We start from the raw sequence: 15,331 nt of genomic DNA, 5'->3' as shown, positions 1-15,331 counted from the left end.
GAGACGTTAGGGATTTGTCCTGGGTTGGAGGTAAGTGAGGGGCAGGGCCAGTCTAGAATGCTCTCTTCCCCAACCAGAGGTTTGGGAAAATAATCCCGTCCGCAGCGGCACGCCTCCTTCGTGTCCGCCAGCCGGAGGCCAGCGAAACAAGCTCAGCAGGACCGGTATCCCAGGGTCTCGGAGGAACCCGCCCTTGAGCTGGTATGAGCCCCTCCTCTTCCAACGCCCTGCCCCTCGCCCTCCCACCCTGTCCGACCCCTTTCCCCGCCCCGGCACTCTCTCCTCCACGTCTCTGCTCTTGCCCATCCCCACCGCTTATTCTCCCCGCGCGGGTCCCGGCCCCACGCCCACTGCCCCCACTCCCCACCCCCGTGGCAGCCTTCCTCCTCCCCTTAAGCTGACCTCAGGCTGCAGCCCCTCCTCCGCTTTCACAATACACACCCCGCCCCACCCCCCAGCGCCGGACTGCAGCCGCGTCCTCTCTCTCCGTCGCCCAGGACTGCGGAATCCGCCCTCTCCTCCATCCCCAGCAAGGCTGGCCCACCCCGCCCCTTCCGGCTATCCCTTCTTTCTCCGGCAGCTACCCCTCCCCTGGGCCTCCACTCCCGGCTCTTACGGGCGCGAGCCTGTCACTCCGAGACCGCGGACCCTCGGCGACCTGAGAACGGCCCAGGGAAACGGCCGGGGTGGGAGCACTCGGCTGCCGGCTGCTGCACCGCAGCTTCAGGAAGCAGGGAGGTGCCTCCGTCTTCGTGGTGCTTCCGCCCAGTTCCCCCTGCTGGACTCCGAGGAAAAGGGGAGGGCTGCGGGGCCAGGACCCAACTCGGCCCTTACTACAAAATGGATTTCAAACGGACCTATCTCAAAGACTAGGCGACATCACGGGAGAATGTATAATCTTGAAGAGGGCAAGTCTTTGATTTGACATTAAATCCTAAATATCCGAACAGCAAAAACTAAAGTAAAAGGACTAACTGTAAACTGGGGAAAATGTTTGCAACTCATCTAGCAGATGAAAAGAGTAACTTCTTTACTACAGAATTGGTAGAAATAAATTCCTAAGAGGATCAACAACCAACAGAAAAACTTGTTAAGGACATGAGCAAGCAATTCACACAAAAAAGAAATACACCTGGCTTTTAAACACAAGACATGATATTCAGTTTCACTCATAATTGAATGCAAATGAAAACATGAGAGCATTTTTCATTTATCAGATCAGAAAAGACAAACAATAGTTCTATAGAGGAGTCAGGGAAGTGAGCATTTTCCTACACATACTGTACTGGGAACTGCATTTGCAATTTCTATCAAAATATCAAAAGTACCTACCCTTTATATCCTGCAGACAAAGTCGTGCACATACCAAGGACAGTGTGCCGGAATATTCAGCATGGCATTGTTTGCAAAAGCAAAAGATAGGAAAGAACCTACATGGCCACCAAACCCCAGACAAAAACATCAGAGGATTTTTTGCTAAGAAAATGTAAGCACCCCAGCCAAAAGATCTCTGCATTCTGGCATTCAGAGGTCACCAGGGAAACAGCTTGCTCATTACCAACCACTCTAGAGGGAAGCCTTTTACTGAGCCAATCCCACTACCCACCTTCCCACCACACAGATATACCCATGTATTTGTGTGTGTATCACTAAGAATCACAACATATTTGAGGAAAGTCTCCAAAGACAGTCAACAAAATAAAGAGAAAAAAGGACCCAGAGCAGGCGAACGAAGATGGTGAGACAATTCATGTGACAGAAGAGACTTTTCGGAAAATCCTTGTAATTACAATACTCAGATTTGAGAGGTATCTCTAAATGAGAAAAGTACGCTACAAAAAAGGAACAAACTGAAAACAAGACTCTTAGAAATTAACTACTGCCAAAAATAAAAAAATTCACTAGAAAGGTTGAAAAATAATCAAGGTACTCTCCCAGAAAATGGCACAAGGAAATGGAGATACTAGAGAAAGTAGTTGACGATCAATCCAGAAGGTCCAACATTTGACTGACAGGAATTCCAGAAAGAGTGAAAATAGAAAAAAAAATATGGAAACGGAGAACTGTCACATAAATAACATGAGAAAATGTCCAAGAGTAGTAGTACCTGAGTCGCTAGATTGAAAAATCTCAGAGTACGTTAGGGAATTGAGTACATCAAGGATAAACAGGAGACTTTAAAAGCTTGAAAGGGGTGGGGAAACAGATCACAAAAATGTAAATTCTATTTATTGTCAAAGAAATAAGAATCAGAATGGAATCAGGCATCTCATTAGCAACATTGGATGTTATAAGTCAGGGAAGCCAATGCCTACAAACTTTGGGGGAAATTTTTCAATCTAGAATTCCAGAGTCAAACTACCAATCAACTGTGAGGGCAGAGACAGTTGTTTTAGATATATAAGCACCCAACAATTTTGCCTTCCACATACTCTTTCTTGGCAAGTGACTTGACGTGCTGCAGTGAAATGAGTATGTAAACGAAGAAAGGAAGAATGTGGATTTTAGGATGCAATGGAGCCCAGTGTAACAACTGGACAGTAGGCAGAGAGAACATGAAGAACAGGGACTTTCCCGGCGGTCCAGTGGTTAAGACTCCGTGCTTCCACTGCAGGGGGTGTGGGTTCGATCCCTGGTTGGGGAACTAAGATTCCACATCCCACATGCTGCAGGGCATGGCCAAAAAAAGGTTAAAAAAAAAAAAAGAACGTCAAGGACAGACTAGAGCAGAAGGCTGGAGGTCTCTGGAAGGGATATATACAGGACAAAGGGGGACTCAGAAGAGTGTCTAATTGGACAGAGAATTTGAAAATAACTGAGGATATGTTAAAAGCAACCAGTACAAGGGAAAAAGAAAGAAACTTCGGTAAAAATTAAATGCTGCTCCAAAAAGGAAATATAATCACAATAAACTACTTAGGTCTGCAGTGAACAACATTTACACAGTCATAATAACATTCATGCTGTTTATTTCAATTTTCAGAACAAATCAATAAACAAAGCATAAAAGACTATGGTTTCAGAACAGAATTCAAGAATTATCAGACTTGACATTGTCAGAGGCAGAGAGGTGGACAAGGGGAGGAGACAGAAGCAGGGTGCATCCCCCATTCTACAAAATGGAGAATTGAGATACTGTTTACAGTTAATACAATAAAACTAAATTTGTAGTTACAATAAATAATTTATTTTTCCTGATTATAAAATTTTTGTTCCTTATAAAAAATATGGAAATTACTTTAAAAAAACACTTTTAATCACCCATAATTCCATTATCCCTAGGACCTGGGTTTGAGCCCAGGCTCTGCAATTTACCATTTGTATGGCTCTGAACAAGTCAACCATTTATAACATTTTCTTATATTTCCTTCATGTTTATCTATATACTTTCTCATAGTATACAGTGTACATAACATTATGTGAGAACTATACTATATACACAATTTCGAATCCAGACTTTTTTCACTTTAAAGCATAAAGTAAAACTCTGGATACAAATATCATGCTCTTCGATACTTCTAAATATACTTCTTGGCCATAGGGCACTCAGAGGTTTCCCAGAGATGGGCCTAAGCCAAATCTTAAAAGAAACCAAATGTTAGGCAAGCAGACAGGGGCTGTGGGGTGTGGTGGTGAGGTATCACAGGCACCGAGGACAGTGTGAGCAAAGGCACGAGAAGAGCAAGCACGTGCCTCCAGGCTGCAGTAAAGGTGCGTGTGAAGTGAAGCGATGAGGCTGGGAAGAGCTCAGTAAATCATGTTGAGGGATCCAGACATCTTTCCCATGAGAGACATGAAAAGGGGGTATGGTAGGCCTTGTTTGCTTTGGCAACCCAGGACCTAGCACCATGTTTGCCACAAAGAGAGTGCATAATAAAGATTTTTGTAATCAACACATGATACATCGGAAGCCAGAAATGCCTCCTGGGTTTCCAGTCTGGGTGCTGGATAATGCCATTTGCTGAGGGAGGGAAGCCAGGAGAAGCAAGAATGAAAAGGTTATGTATCTGGGCAACATCCTCAGAGATTCCGTAATCTGACCTCATTTTTTAAAAAGCCACCATTTTGTAGCATGTGAGGGCAATTATGTAGTGCATCCCCAGGTGTGACTTGAGGCTCCGGAGGCTCCACGGATTGGCCTCAGGGAATTTATATGCCTCCACAAATAAGCACAGAACTGAGAGTGCAATCCGAGTTTCTCCTGAAGAGGGTCCACAACCTCCATCAGATTCTCAAAGGGGCTGTGACCCCAGAAAGGTTAGGCACACAAGGGGAGAAGTGACAGAAGTGGGGGAGGGATGACCACCTAGGGGAGGGAGGCGATCTAGAGCATAGAGAAAGGACTAGCTTCCTGAGCCTGGAGGAATTCACAGCCAATTATGTTTGAGAGGGGTGTGTGTGTACGCATGCTGATGAAGAATCTCTCCCCACCGAGCCTCCAAAGCACCTATACATGATTTCACCTTCTCAGCCCTGTGCTCCACGTAACATACATCTGTTGGTCTCATTTGAGGGTAAAAACAGACTTCTTGGCTCTACCCTTAATGCTCATCACTAGGTCTGACTCTGAGATCTGTAAGACTGATAGCTCTTGGCAACTTAAGAAAATGGGGCTTCAGAGTTCCCATCTACTTCTGGCAAGACCAGCCCAGAAAGAAGGGAGATGACCCCAAGGAAAAGGAAAACCTAAGCCAAATCTGACAACAAAGGGTAGTCACTCCTCTCCTATCAGAAACCCTGTAGAAAAAAGTGGGAGGTAATTTATTTTGAGGGCTGGAATTTAATTGGGAGGGAAAGTTTTTATGAGTTGGGGAAGGAACTGATCTGTCTAGTAACCTACTAGGCTCACAGGATTTGTGTAGGATCGGGGGTCCTGAACCTGGGTGCAGATGGGTGGAAACCCAGACCTGGAGATGAAATATAAGCAAAAATGTAAAAAGTCATTTTGTTGAATGAGGAACAGAAAAGCATGTTCCGTAGAACTTGGTTTGCTCATGTAAATAAAATGTTTGGTATATTCACTTAAAATACAAATACAGGAAGTTAGGTCACAGAGTCCCAGCAGCCAAGGGTTGTCAGAGGCACGGAAGGCAACGTAGTTACTGTCCTGTTTTGCTGAAACAGAACAATGCGCATCCAGATCCTTATATTGGAGTTCGCCTCCACCTTTGATCACACACATTTGTGACCTGCAGGTTTTACTTGTCTGTAGTGGCTCATTCCCCTTCTAAGTTTTCAAAAATACTGAGGCCTAAAATGGAAAAAATTTCACGTGTCCTAGATGATTGTAACATGCAGCCAAGGTTAAAAACCACTGCTGTAAAACGGTGGGTCAGTGATTCCCAAACCTGGCTTTATATCACAATCGTCTGGATAGCTCTTCTGAGCTCCCTATGAATAGAAATCTCTAGCCAGGAGATCACAATCAGTCATGACTGAGTATTCATTTACGAGGATAAATATACAACATGTGACTCAAACAGTTTAACCATCTTAATGGTCACAAATCCCAGCTGATACCTTTCAGGAAAGCACACTTTTGGCCTCTTGGTGGGTCAGGGTCACGGATCTACCCCAAATCTTCAAACCTGCTCACCCTCTTCTAAGCCTCCTGATCATGCAGGGGGAAAAACCTAACTTGTTCCTAATCTCAGCGGAGACATGTGGTGTTACCTTTGGGTCTTTCCACTCCCAGACAGGGGACAGAAAGAGTCACTACCAGGGTCTGTGAGGGCATGAGAATTTTTTTTTTTTGCGGTACGCGGGGCTCTCACTGTTGTGGCCTCTCCCATCGCGGAGCACAGGCTCCGGACGCGCAGGCTCAGCGGCCATGGCTCACGGGGCCCAGCTGCTCCGCGGCATGTGGGATCCTCCCGGACCGGGGCACGAACCCGTGTCCCCTGCACCGGCAGGCGGACTCCCAACCACTGCACCACCAGGGAAGCCCCGCATGAGCATTTCTGATTCTTACTTTTGAACTGTATTGATGTTTTTGTATTTGTGTCTATATGATTTAGAATGAAACTGGGAGAAGTTGTCACACATGCTTTGATGAAAGACTGTGGTTAAAGGGGGAAAAAAAAAGAAGTTAATAAGCTTTCTTGTGTATGCCTTGTGTATGTGAAAGTGCTCTGTAAACTACAAAACGCTATGCTAACTAATATTTAGTCTTGTAGAAATGACACAATAAATGCGTGGACTTATGCACGAGAGGTGCCCCCAACTGCTTTCACCAGGTATAGCATTTATGATAAACACTCTTGCTTCCTGAGAGTGGGAGTGGAGACAGACCCAGAAATTAGGAGACTCAAACCCCAGCCTTAGATTTGCTGCTTGCTGGGCACACTGCCTAAGGCAAACCCCCAAATCTGTCACCTCAGCTTCCTCACCTATATATATATATACCTTTTCTATATACCCTTTTCTCAGGCTTTCCCACAGATCTGGGTGGGGTTACAGGTGGTGAGACATGGGATAAACATAGAAGAACAGAGGAAGCCTGGATTTAGGACCTGGGCCTGAATACAGGCTGTCACTTGTTACTTGGTCTTGTGTTAAATGACCTCTCTCAGGTAAAGGGGGCAAACACCTCTTTCAGTGTTACAAGGATTAAGGTAATGATCTATCTGAAAGTATGAGGTAAGTGCCGGGTATCATGACTCTACACATGAAGGTACACAGACAAAGAATCAAGTTCTATATAAATACAAGGCAATATTATTACATAACTCTACCTATTGCATAGTTGTAGAAATTGTTTTTCGGGAGTAAAGGCTCAATGGTAACAAAGGTATCTTACCTTAGCCAGTTTCTTCATCCTTCTAAAAGTGTGCATATTCCAATACCTTTGAACTTCTAGAAAAAACAAATGAAGACCTTAGGAATCCCACTCTGCTTCCTCCCTCTCTTTTCATTTCCCTCTTGGCTCCTCTCAGAATTAGAAGGGCTCCATTATTTCTTCTAAAGACCATCCAGAAAGTGACAATGACACCCAACTGAGCCCCCTGCTTGGGCCTGAGCAGAATGAGAGCAGAGACAAAGCGGGCATACCTCCAGGGAAGCTTTATTCTCTGATGCCTCTATCTGGAAAGGGGGCTGCTAGCAGCGTCTCACTCAAACGCAATGCAATGGCAACTGGGGTTAAGTTATGGGAAGAGCTGTTGACCTTAGCAAAGGGACACAGCCCAGCAGTGTCTGTGGCTGTCTCCATCAGTCCTCAATTGCTTGGCCATGCAGACTGGGAAACGGTCAGAAGAGACTCTCGTCAGAGGTCCCCAGAGCTTTACCACACCAACGTTCATGAGGTACAGATGATGAGGGAAACGAATGTTTCCTACTTCCATCCATGTTAGGAGCAGTAGATGGTTAGTAGGGTGTTTTTGTTTTTTTTTAATTACCTAGGGAATGGAAAACCTATAAATGTTCATAGGTGAGTTGTTGGTGAACTGCTACCCCAAGTGGTTTCCTTAATGAGTCGCTGCTTAACCCAAAATATTAGAAAACGAGGTTCAATGCTCTGGAATTCCATCAGGCAGACCTCCACCAGTAACCTGCCTGTTGCCCAAAAAATTACCAGAGTTTTCAAAAACAAAGTTAAGTGAAAAATGCCTTTCCCCCAAAGGGATCTTTATCACTGAGCTCTGTATGATCCATTTCTAAGAAAGCCACATTCCACTTCAGACACCATGACCACTTGGGGCACCAAGTGAAAAACAAAATCCTTGCCTTGAGGCCTTCGTTTTCATTTTCTTTAAATTAGCCTCTGAAATGCCCCTCTTGTGTTTCGCACTGCACTCCTGAAAACTATTACTTTTAAGGACAGAGCAGGCCTCTTTTCACCAAGGAGGAGAAAACAGCCAAGAGGTGTCTGACTTGGGAGGGGGGCAGGGGCAGAGGTTCTGACTGGCGCCTGGAGGTCTCCCTCGTCCCTCTATGTGCTCTCAACGAGATGGGTTCTGTGGTGGCGCATGAGGTGTGAGTTGGAGATGAAAGCCGCGCCGCACTTGGCACACTCGTAGGGCTTCTCCCCGGTGTGGGTTCTCTGGTGCACGGTGAGGCTCGACCTCTGCCGGAAGGCCTTGCCACACTCGCTGCACGTGTATGGCTTCTCCCCATTATGGATCCTCTGATGAATCAGCAGGTACGAGCTGCAGGTGAAGGCCTTCCCGCATTCGTTACACACATACGGAAGGTCCCCGCTGTGAATCCTCTGGTGCACGATAAGGCAAGAGAGTTGACTGAAGGCCTTCCCGCACTCGCTGCAGTCGTAAGGTTTCTCCGCGGTGTGGATTCGCTGGTGCACGATAAGGTGTGAAAAACAACTGAAGGCTTTTCCGCACTCTTTGCACTCGTATGGCTTCTCACCAGTATGGCTTCGCTGATGCACGATAAGATTTGCACTCTGTGTGAAGGCTTTGCCACAGTCATTACAGGCAAAGGGCTTCTCCCCGGTGTGGATCCTCTGGTGGACAATGAGGTTTGAGCTTCGAGTAAATGTTTTCCCACACTCGTTACATTCATAGCATTTTTCTGTAATGTGGACTTTCTGGTGCCGGGCAAGTTGTGAGCTGTAACTGAAGGCTTTCTCGCATTCACTGCACTTAAAGGTTTTCTCTAAGGAGTGGATTTTTTGATGTACAGTCAGATTTGAACTCTGTGTGAAGGCTTTCCCACACTTTGAACAAACATACGGTTTCTGTCCAGTGTGGATTCGCTGATGCACAACAAGGTTTGCGCTCTGAATGAAGGCCTTCCCACACTCGTGACATTCGAAGGGTTTCTCTCCAGTGTGGATTCGCTGATGCACTACAAGGTTTGCGCTCTGACTAAAACCTTTCCCACACACGCTACATGTAAAAGGTTTCTGCCCAGCCTGGCTTTTCTGATTTTTAACAGAGCCAGAACCAAGGCTATATCTCTCCTCAGATTTGTGACACTTCTGGTCTTCCTCTTCTTTGAAGTTTTCAGGTATGTGACAGTCCTTCACTGTCACTTGTCTGAAATCTTTCTTTTCCGTCTTTATTCTCTGCCTTTTTAACATGTTCCCTTTTTCACAGCCTTCTCCTAATTCAGGTCCTGGAGGGTCAACTTTCTGGATTCTTCCTGATATTATGAGAGGTTTTTCTGCTTCATCACATATCTCAGTTTTTGGAACCAATAACTGTGGGTTCTTGGTTTCAGCACCTGAAACAGCAAACAGAAAAAATAAATGTCAGATTTTTTTGGCCTAGAAAAAGAATAGGATAGTCAAGTCATAACGGTCAGGAAGTGTGTGACTTCAGCTGTGAGCTGCAGGTCATGCAGCAACTGCACAGGGGAATCTAATGTCCAAAGACATCCTACTGGCACAGGCCAGGGCAACTCTCCAGCCAGTAAGATGAGTGGGTGGGACAGGGATGTTGTGAGGCACAAACCATTACTGGGCAAGGAGGACAGCCCAGTTTGGTTGCCAGGCTAAGGCCATCAGTCATTCAGAAAGAAGGGCAATGTCAGAGAAAGGGAATGCCTGAGCACTGGATACAGCAAAGCCCCGAATGCGACAACAACAAAACACCCTGAAAGGCTTTTTCTGGTTATTTCTATTACTACTGCTCTGATTTCTCAATCTACTCCACTCTTCTCCCTGCAGTTTAAAACTGCTATTACATCTTCTTTTCTTCCTTCTTATCTTACTTTCTCCCTGTTACCTCTTTCCCCTACTGCCTCTCCACCCTTCCTTTCCTGGTTTTTATGTAAAAACATTTTTTGTTTGTGAAATATTCTGAATTTTTCTAGATGTATAAAGGACATAAAAATAAGTTATGCTTAAAAGCTTAAAAACTTGGCTTTAAATGTATAAACTTTAATAAATTCAATATTAATGAATACATACCAAACTGTAGATAAAACTCACAAACATTAACTTCAAAATTTCCAAAGTACTTTCATGTATATTATACAATTTTATGATCAAGATGAAACTGTTCTCCTTCACTTGTATGGAAGCTAAAAAAGGGCAAGGCTGTTCTTACTCACTGCTATATCCCTAGCGCCTGTCACACTGCCGGCACCCAGGAAGCAGGCCCCCAACGAATCCTTTATTTACTGAATCAGTGCACCCCACTTTATAGAATAGGAAATGGACGTCCAGAAGAGAAAGGGTTTGCTCAAGGTCAAAGAGTTATCAGAGGTAGGGCAGCAACTACACTCGTGACTCCCTCTCAATTCCTAGAGCTCAGTGAGCTCACTATTACCTATTTTTTTTTTTTTTAATATTTATTCATTTGGCTGCACCAGGTCTTAGTTGTGGCATGTGGGATCTTCATTGCAGCGTGCAGGGTCTTTAGTTGCGGTATGCAGGTGCTTACTTGTGGCCTGTGGGATCTAGTTCCCTGACCAGGGTTTGAACCCGGGCCCCCTACATTGGGAGCTCAGAGTCTTAACCGCTGGACCACCAGGGAAGTCCCTCGCCATTACCTGTTACAACAGAAATGGCTCGCAGAAAGATGAGTCCTGGCTAGGAATAGCAGAGAGAGAAAACAGTGGCCATTCCTGGTGGATGGGGGCAGCTGCTGGAGTTAAAACTACAAATGACTGACTGATAAAGCAAGGAAACAGAAAAGAAGTGATACAGAGGGGAACGCTCCAGAGACAATGGAGTAGAAAGCAGAAAGCGGGAAACAGAAGCTGCTGAGAGTTTGGGGAATTAAAGAAGAGACAAGAAAATGAAAGGTGGCAAGCCTAGCCTTCCCTACAACACTGGTTTAAGAAACTGACTTGGTTTGCAAATGCCTGAGTAATTGGCTAGGGAGGAGAATAGGTTCAGGATATTCAGGCACAGCCCTATACCCATAGCATATGAGTACCAGAGGGGCCTTGGCAGTCATCCAGGGATTGCTTCCACAACACAGGACTCATGGCTACCACACTGTTGACCCACAGTTACATGTCACTCCTTCACAGGCAAGCTTCCGCCACTGCTAGCCAGACACATCCTGAGTCCCAGCTTAGAGAACCAGGTGATAAGCCAGCCATCAGTAGCCTCCATGAAGACCTAGCTTTAAACTTCATCATGGCTGACGCAAGTGCTTAAAATCCTCTAGAATCTGCACAAAGATCTATGAAAACAGAACACCTCCAGGGCATTTCCTCAAAATATCACCACAAAAGGTGACCCTTCCTACATTAGCCAGCTTCTCTTGCAGGCTCACCAAGCTACAATAAACACGAAGCATACTGAAGAGGACACGTGTCTACACAGGTGAATAAATATGAAACTTGCTGAACAATAAATGTGATTAAAAGGTAAATTTGGAGTTCACCTGTGTTTATCTGGTGTCTTGAGACTGTGTGCAAAATAAGCCATTTCCTGTGACAAATGCATAGGCATCTTTCAGTATTCCTCTGTCCAGCTGTCCCTGACACTTTCAACACCTCAATACTCTCTGTTGCTGAGGTTAGGAGACGAGACCACCAGTCTCTGAAAAGATTTTGAGAAACCTCAATGGTCAGATTCCGAATTGAGGTTGAACCTCACCTAGACAGGTCATGCTCCCATGAGTCTCCAGTAGCTCCCTCTTGGCCAGAGTCTCTGGTAATGAGGAGCTGCCAGGGGTTGATGCAGCAGACGCCTCCTGTGTTGGTTTCAGGACGACAGCCATGTCCCAGAACACGTTCTGACCCTAGAAACAAGCAGGCACAGGTGGGTTTATGAGGAGACTGTCACTGGGAGATGGTACAATTATAGCTTTGAGGTTGAGAACATAAGCACCCGTTCTTGGAGACCGTAAAATAAAAAATTTTTAAAAAGAAAGAAAAATACCAAACATTTAAAGATAAAGAAAGGAAAAGGAAGCCAGAGTCTTCCCTAATTCCCAAGGTGGGGTGGGCAGAGAAGCAAGCCTGTTACCTTCCTCCTGATCATTTTGATTTCATCTCATTGTCCACTTCAGCACCCAAACCTAACTTGCCAGTGAGAGCACAAGACAAGAGAGCATATGGGGAGATTCTCCAGAGTACACTTTCCCAAGGTCTAAAGATCAAAGAAGCAAGGTTCTAATCATATTATTACAGAGAGGCTTTGGGGAACCTCAGGCCTCATTTGGCTAGTGATGGAAAGGTGTGTGTTTGAAAACATACAGCCTCACAAACTCAAATCGTGGTCTGCAGATCAGCAGAATCACCATCACCTGGGAGATTGTGAGACCTGCAGAATCTCAGACCACACCCCAGACCTCCTGAATCAGAATCTGCATTTTAACAAGATCCCCTCCCCCACATCCTGGTGATTCCTATGCATATTAAAGTTTGAGAAGTACAGGTTAGAGTTATCAAATCCTGCAGGAATCACCTGAAGAGTTTTTTTTTTTAAATACAGAGGTCTGGGTCCCATCCCCCAGAGATACTGGTTTAACTGACATGAGGTATGGCATGGGTATCATGATTTGATAAGAAGCTCCCCAGGTAATTGCAAACTGTAGCACAGTTTGAGAAGCACTGGTTTATAGAAAGTACCAAGTGTCACATCAATAGAATAATATAATGTTTCAATTATATTGCAAAAGACTAGAGGCCAGAGCCCTCACCAGACAACAAGACTACAGATGTGGGAGCAGAGGGATAGGGTCCCCTCTGAAATCACTTGAGATCTTTGGCTGTCTCCTTCCTCCTTCCTCCCAGACCATTGTTTACCTTTTCCTCCTGTTCTGATACATCGAAGCCTGTCTGAGGACACTCCCCAGGAGCCCAGACTTTGATGTTTTCAGAATGCACTTGTTGGCTGGATGCCTGACCCACGAAGGTTTCCTCCTCTTCCTCTTCCTTTTTCACTGTCACTGGGCCCCAAGGGGCCAGGGTCATGGCCTCTCTCAATTCTGTAGTCATCCTCTCTGCTCAGCAGGGGAACTCCTACAGCTGGGGGCTGCCCAGCAGAAGTCAAGCCCCATCTAATCTTTAAGTCTCAAAAGCTTCTTGAGTTTCTTCCCGGGGCCAGGATGAGTAATGTCTACTGAGAAATCAGAAAACACTGTTAGCAGTAGAGCAGAGGTTTGCCTGGATGCCACCAAGCCCACAAGCCAATTTCACCAGTGTCTAGGCAGCAGCCACTACCGCTACAGGGTCTGCTCTCCTCCTCAAGAGGATGGAAGGAGCTGTAATGTATACAAGCAATTTATCCCCATAATAATCACATTACAAGCACCTTTATATAATATTTATTGATTTTCCCTCTGATTATAAAGTTAATATATTTTAATTGTAAAAATTTTTAAAATACAGAAAATGATTAAGAAAAATTACCCCTGGTTCATCTCCAAAGAGATAATCACTGTTTATTAAAGAATTTAAGATATTTCTTTTAAGGAAAAAACCTCCAACCATACTGACAATTATGACTTAAACTTCTGAACTATGGTTTCTTTTTAAGAAAGGACATTACAATCCAAAGTTTTTCGTTTGCTTGGTTCGTTTTTTTTAATCACCAAGGACAAAAGCATGAACAAAAGACTGCAACCTGAACTGTTTGCTTTTTGAACTCAATTTCTATGTTTCACAATAGTCTTAGGTAGATGTTTCAATATAAGTACATATAGCACCACCTCCTTCTACCATGGTACTCTAAGTTACAGCTACATTATAATTTACTTAACCAGCCCCTATTTATTTATTTTAAAGTATTTATTTATTTGGCTGTGCCAGGTCTTAGTTGTGACTCACTGATTCCTTAGTTGTGTCATGAAAACTCTTAGTTGCGGCATGCATGTGGAATCTAATTCCCTGACCAGGGATCGAACCCGGGCCCCCTAACCACTGCGCCACCAGGGAAGTCCCCAGCCCCTATTTATTAGCCACTGCTTTAGTAAAAGAACTTTTGTTTCCAGTTTATTTTCTTAATAATTGTTAAGATTCTTTTCATGCAAATAGTTTTTTTCTGCTGCTGAGTTATTCCTTTACAATAGTGGGATTGCTGATTGAAGGATTTTATGAGTGACATGTATTGCCAAATTGCTTTCTTTTTTTTTTTTCTATTTTATTTTTTAAAATATTTATTTGGCTGCGCTGGGTCTTCATTGCAACATGCGCATCTTTTAGTTGCAGCATGCAGGATCTAGTTCCCTGACCAGGGATCAACCCGGGTCCCTGCATTGGGAGCGAGGAATCTTAACCACTGGACCACCAGGGAAGTTCCCCAAATTGCTTTCTAAAAGGACTGCACCAAATCATACCACCACCAACTTAACAGTACCCCTGTATCATAGCCAAGCCAACAGATTGTTTTTTTGATTTGTGAGTAAAATAACCTTACCATTTTAGTTGATTATGAAGAAACTGAAATTTTCCTATTCCCCTTTAGATGTCTTATTAGGGAAAAACGTGCTACATTTCATTAAGTCCCTTTTTGCTGCTACTGAAGTGATCACATACTTTATCCTACATTAACGTACTGGCAAGTTATTGTATACACTGCATCTCTTCAATAATGCAATATTTTCAGTCCTGCAACACATCTTAATTCTGGAGAATTATTCTTTCCATTACTAGCTGAATTCTACCAGGGAGGAAGGCCCTTAACACTCGTTTCACCTATCTATACGCAAGATTGCCTACTTTGAGTATTGTCATCACACTGCTGATCAAACTCTAATCGGCCTCCAGCCCTAGACAGCAAAGTCTCCTAACAAGGGTTTCCTTTCAATGTCCTTTCCCTAGTTCCAAACGTGGCAACGCATCTCCTCCTTCTCCAGGCCCCACGCAGCCCTGTTGTGGGGTCGACCCTGGCCCCTTGGGCGGTCCGTGTCCAATCTCCCGCGTGCTAGGCCCCCATAAGTAGGCGAGAGCCGAGTTTCCGAGGTGGCGGGGCGCGGAGCCACCTCCGGACAGACAGGGTTAGGATCCCCGAGGGGAGGACGAGGCCAGCGGACCCTGCGATGGCCCCTCCCTCACCACCGACGTTCGCGCCCAGGCCACGCCAACCCCGCTCACCATGCGCGGAGAAGAAGCCCGGCCGGAGCTCGCAGGCTCTGGAGCAGAAGGCAAGCGGCCGCGACCCCTGCGCCTACCGGCGCGAGAACAATGAGCGGACAGGAAGTGCCTAGGGATGGGCTTCCGGCTCCCCAAGTCGCCAGGCCAGCCTCTCTAGGAATCTCGGAGGTGCTGTCTTCTCGTTGGGTGTCCAATATCGCTACCGACCAGTGATGGGGGCAAAAGCGATTAGAGGAAGAGTGCAGGTGGATTGGGGAACTGAGCCTCAGAGCGCGGGGCATCCCTAGGTCGGGTAAGGCCACTTAACCGAGGCGCGCACCCGACAGCCTGAAACTACAAAGCATCCATCTGTGGAAGACCCTGATAATTTTGC

At 45.3% G+C, this 15,331-nt stretch overlaps 1 protein-coding gene across 2 annotated transcripts; it reads right to left on the bottom strand.

The window, feature by feature from the left end:
* Positions 1–2,952: 2,952 nt before the first annotated feature.
* ZNF35 (zinc finger protein 35) lies at positions 2,953–15,066 on the bottom strand. 2 transcript variants are annotated; one of them, XM_032648023.1, is made up of 4 exons: positions 14,959–15,066; positions 12,670–12,985; positions 11,516–11,660; positions 2,953–9,183 (listed from the first exon to the last, which is right to left on the bottom strand). In XM_032648023.1, the coding sequence occupies exons 2-4, from the start codon at positions 12,859–12,861 to the stop codon at positions 7,931–7,933; spliced, it is 1,590 nt and encodes a 529-aa protein (XP_032503914.1). In that variant the 5' UTR covers positions 12,862–12,985; positions 14,959–15,066; the 3' UTR covers positions 2,953–7,930. The 2 variants fall into 2 exon arrangements, with proteins under 2 accessions (XP_032503914.1, XP_032503913.1); XM_032648022.1 differs by having other exon boundaries at positions 12,670–12,982; positions 14,959–15,065.
* Positions 15,067–15,331: the final 265 nt, after the last annotated feature.

This window comes from Phocoena sinus, chromosome 11 (assembly GCF_008692025.1).
Source record: "Phocoena sinus isolate mPhoSin1 chromosome 11, mPhoSin1.pri, whole genome shotgun sequence".
NCBI classification, from domain to species: Eukaryota; Metazoa; Chordata; class Mammalia; order Artiodactyla; family Phocoenidae; genus Phocoena; species Phocoena sinus.
Note: the sequence above shows the minus strand (reverse complement) of the source record. Positions and strands in the feature narration are given on the sequence as shown.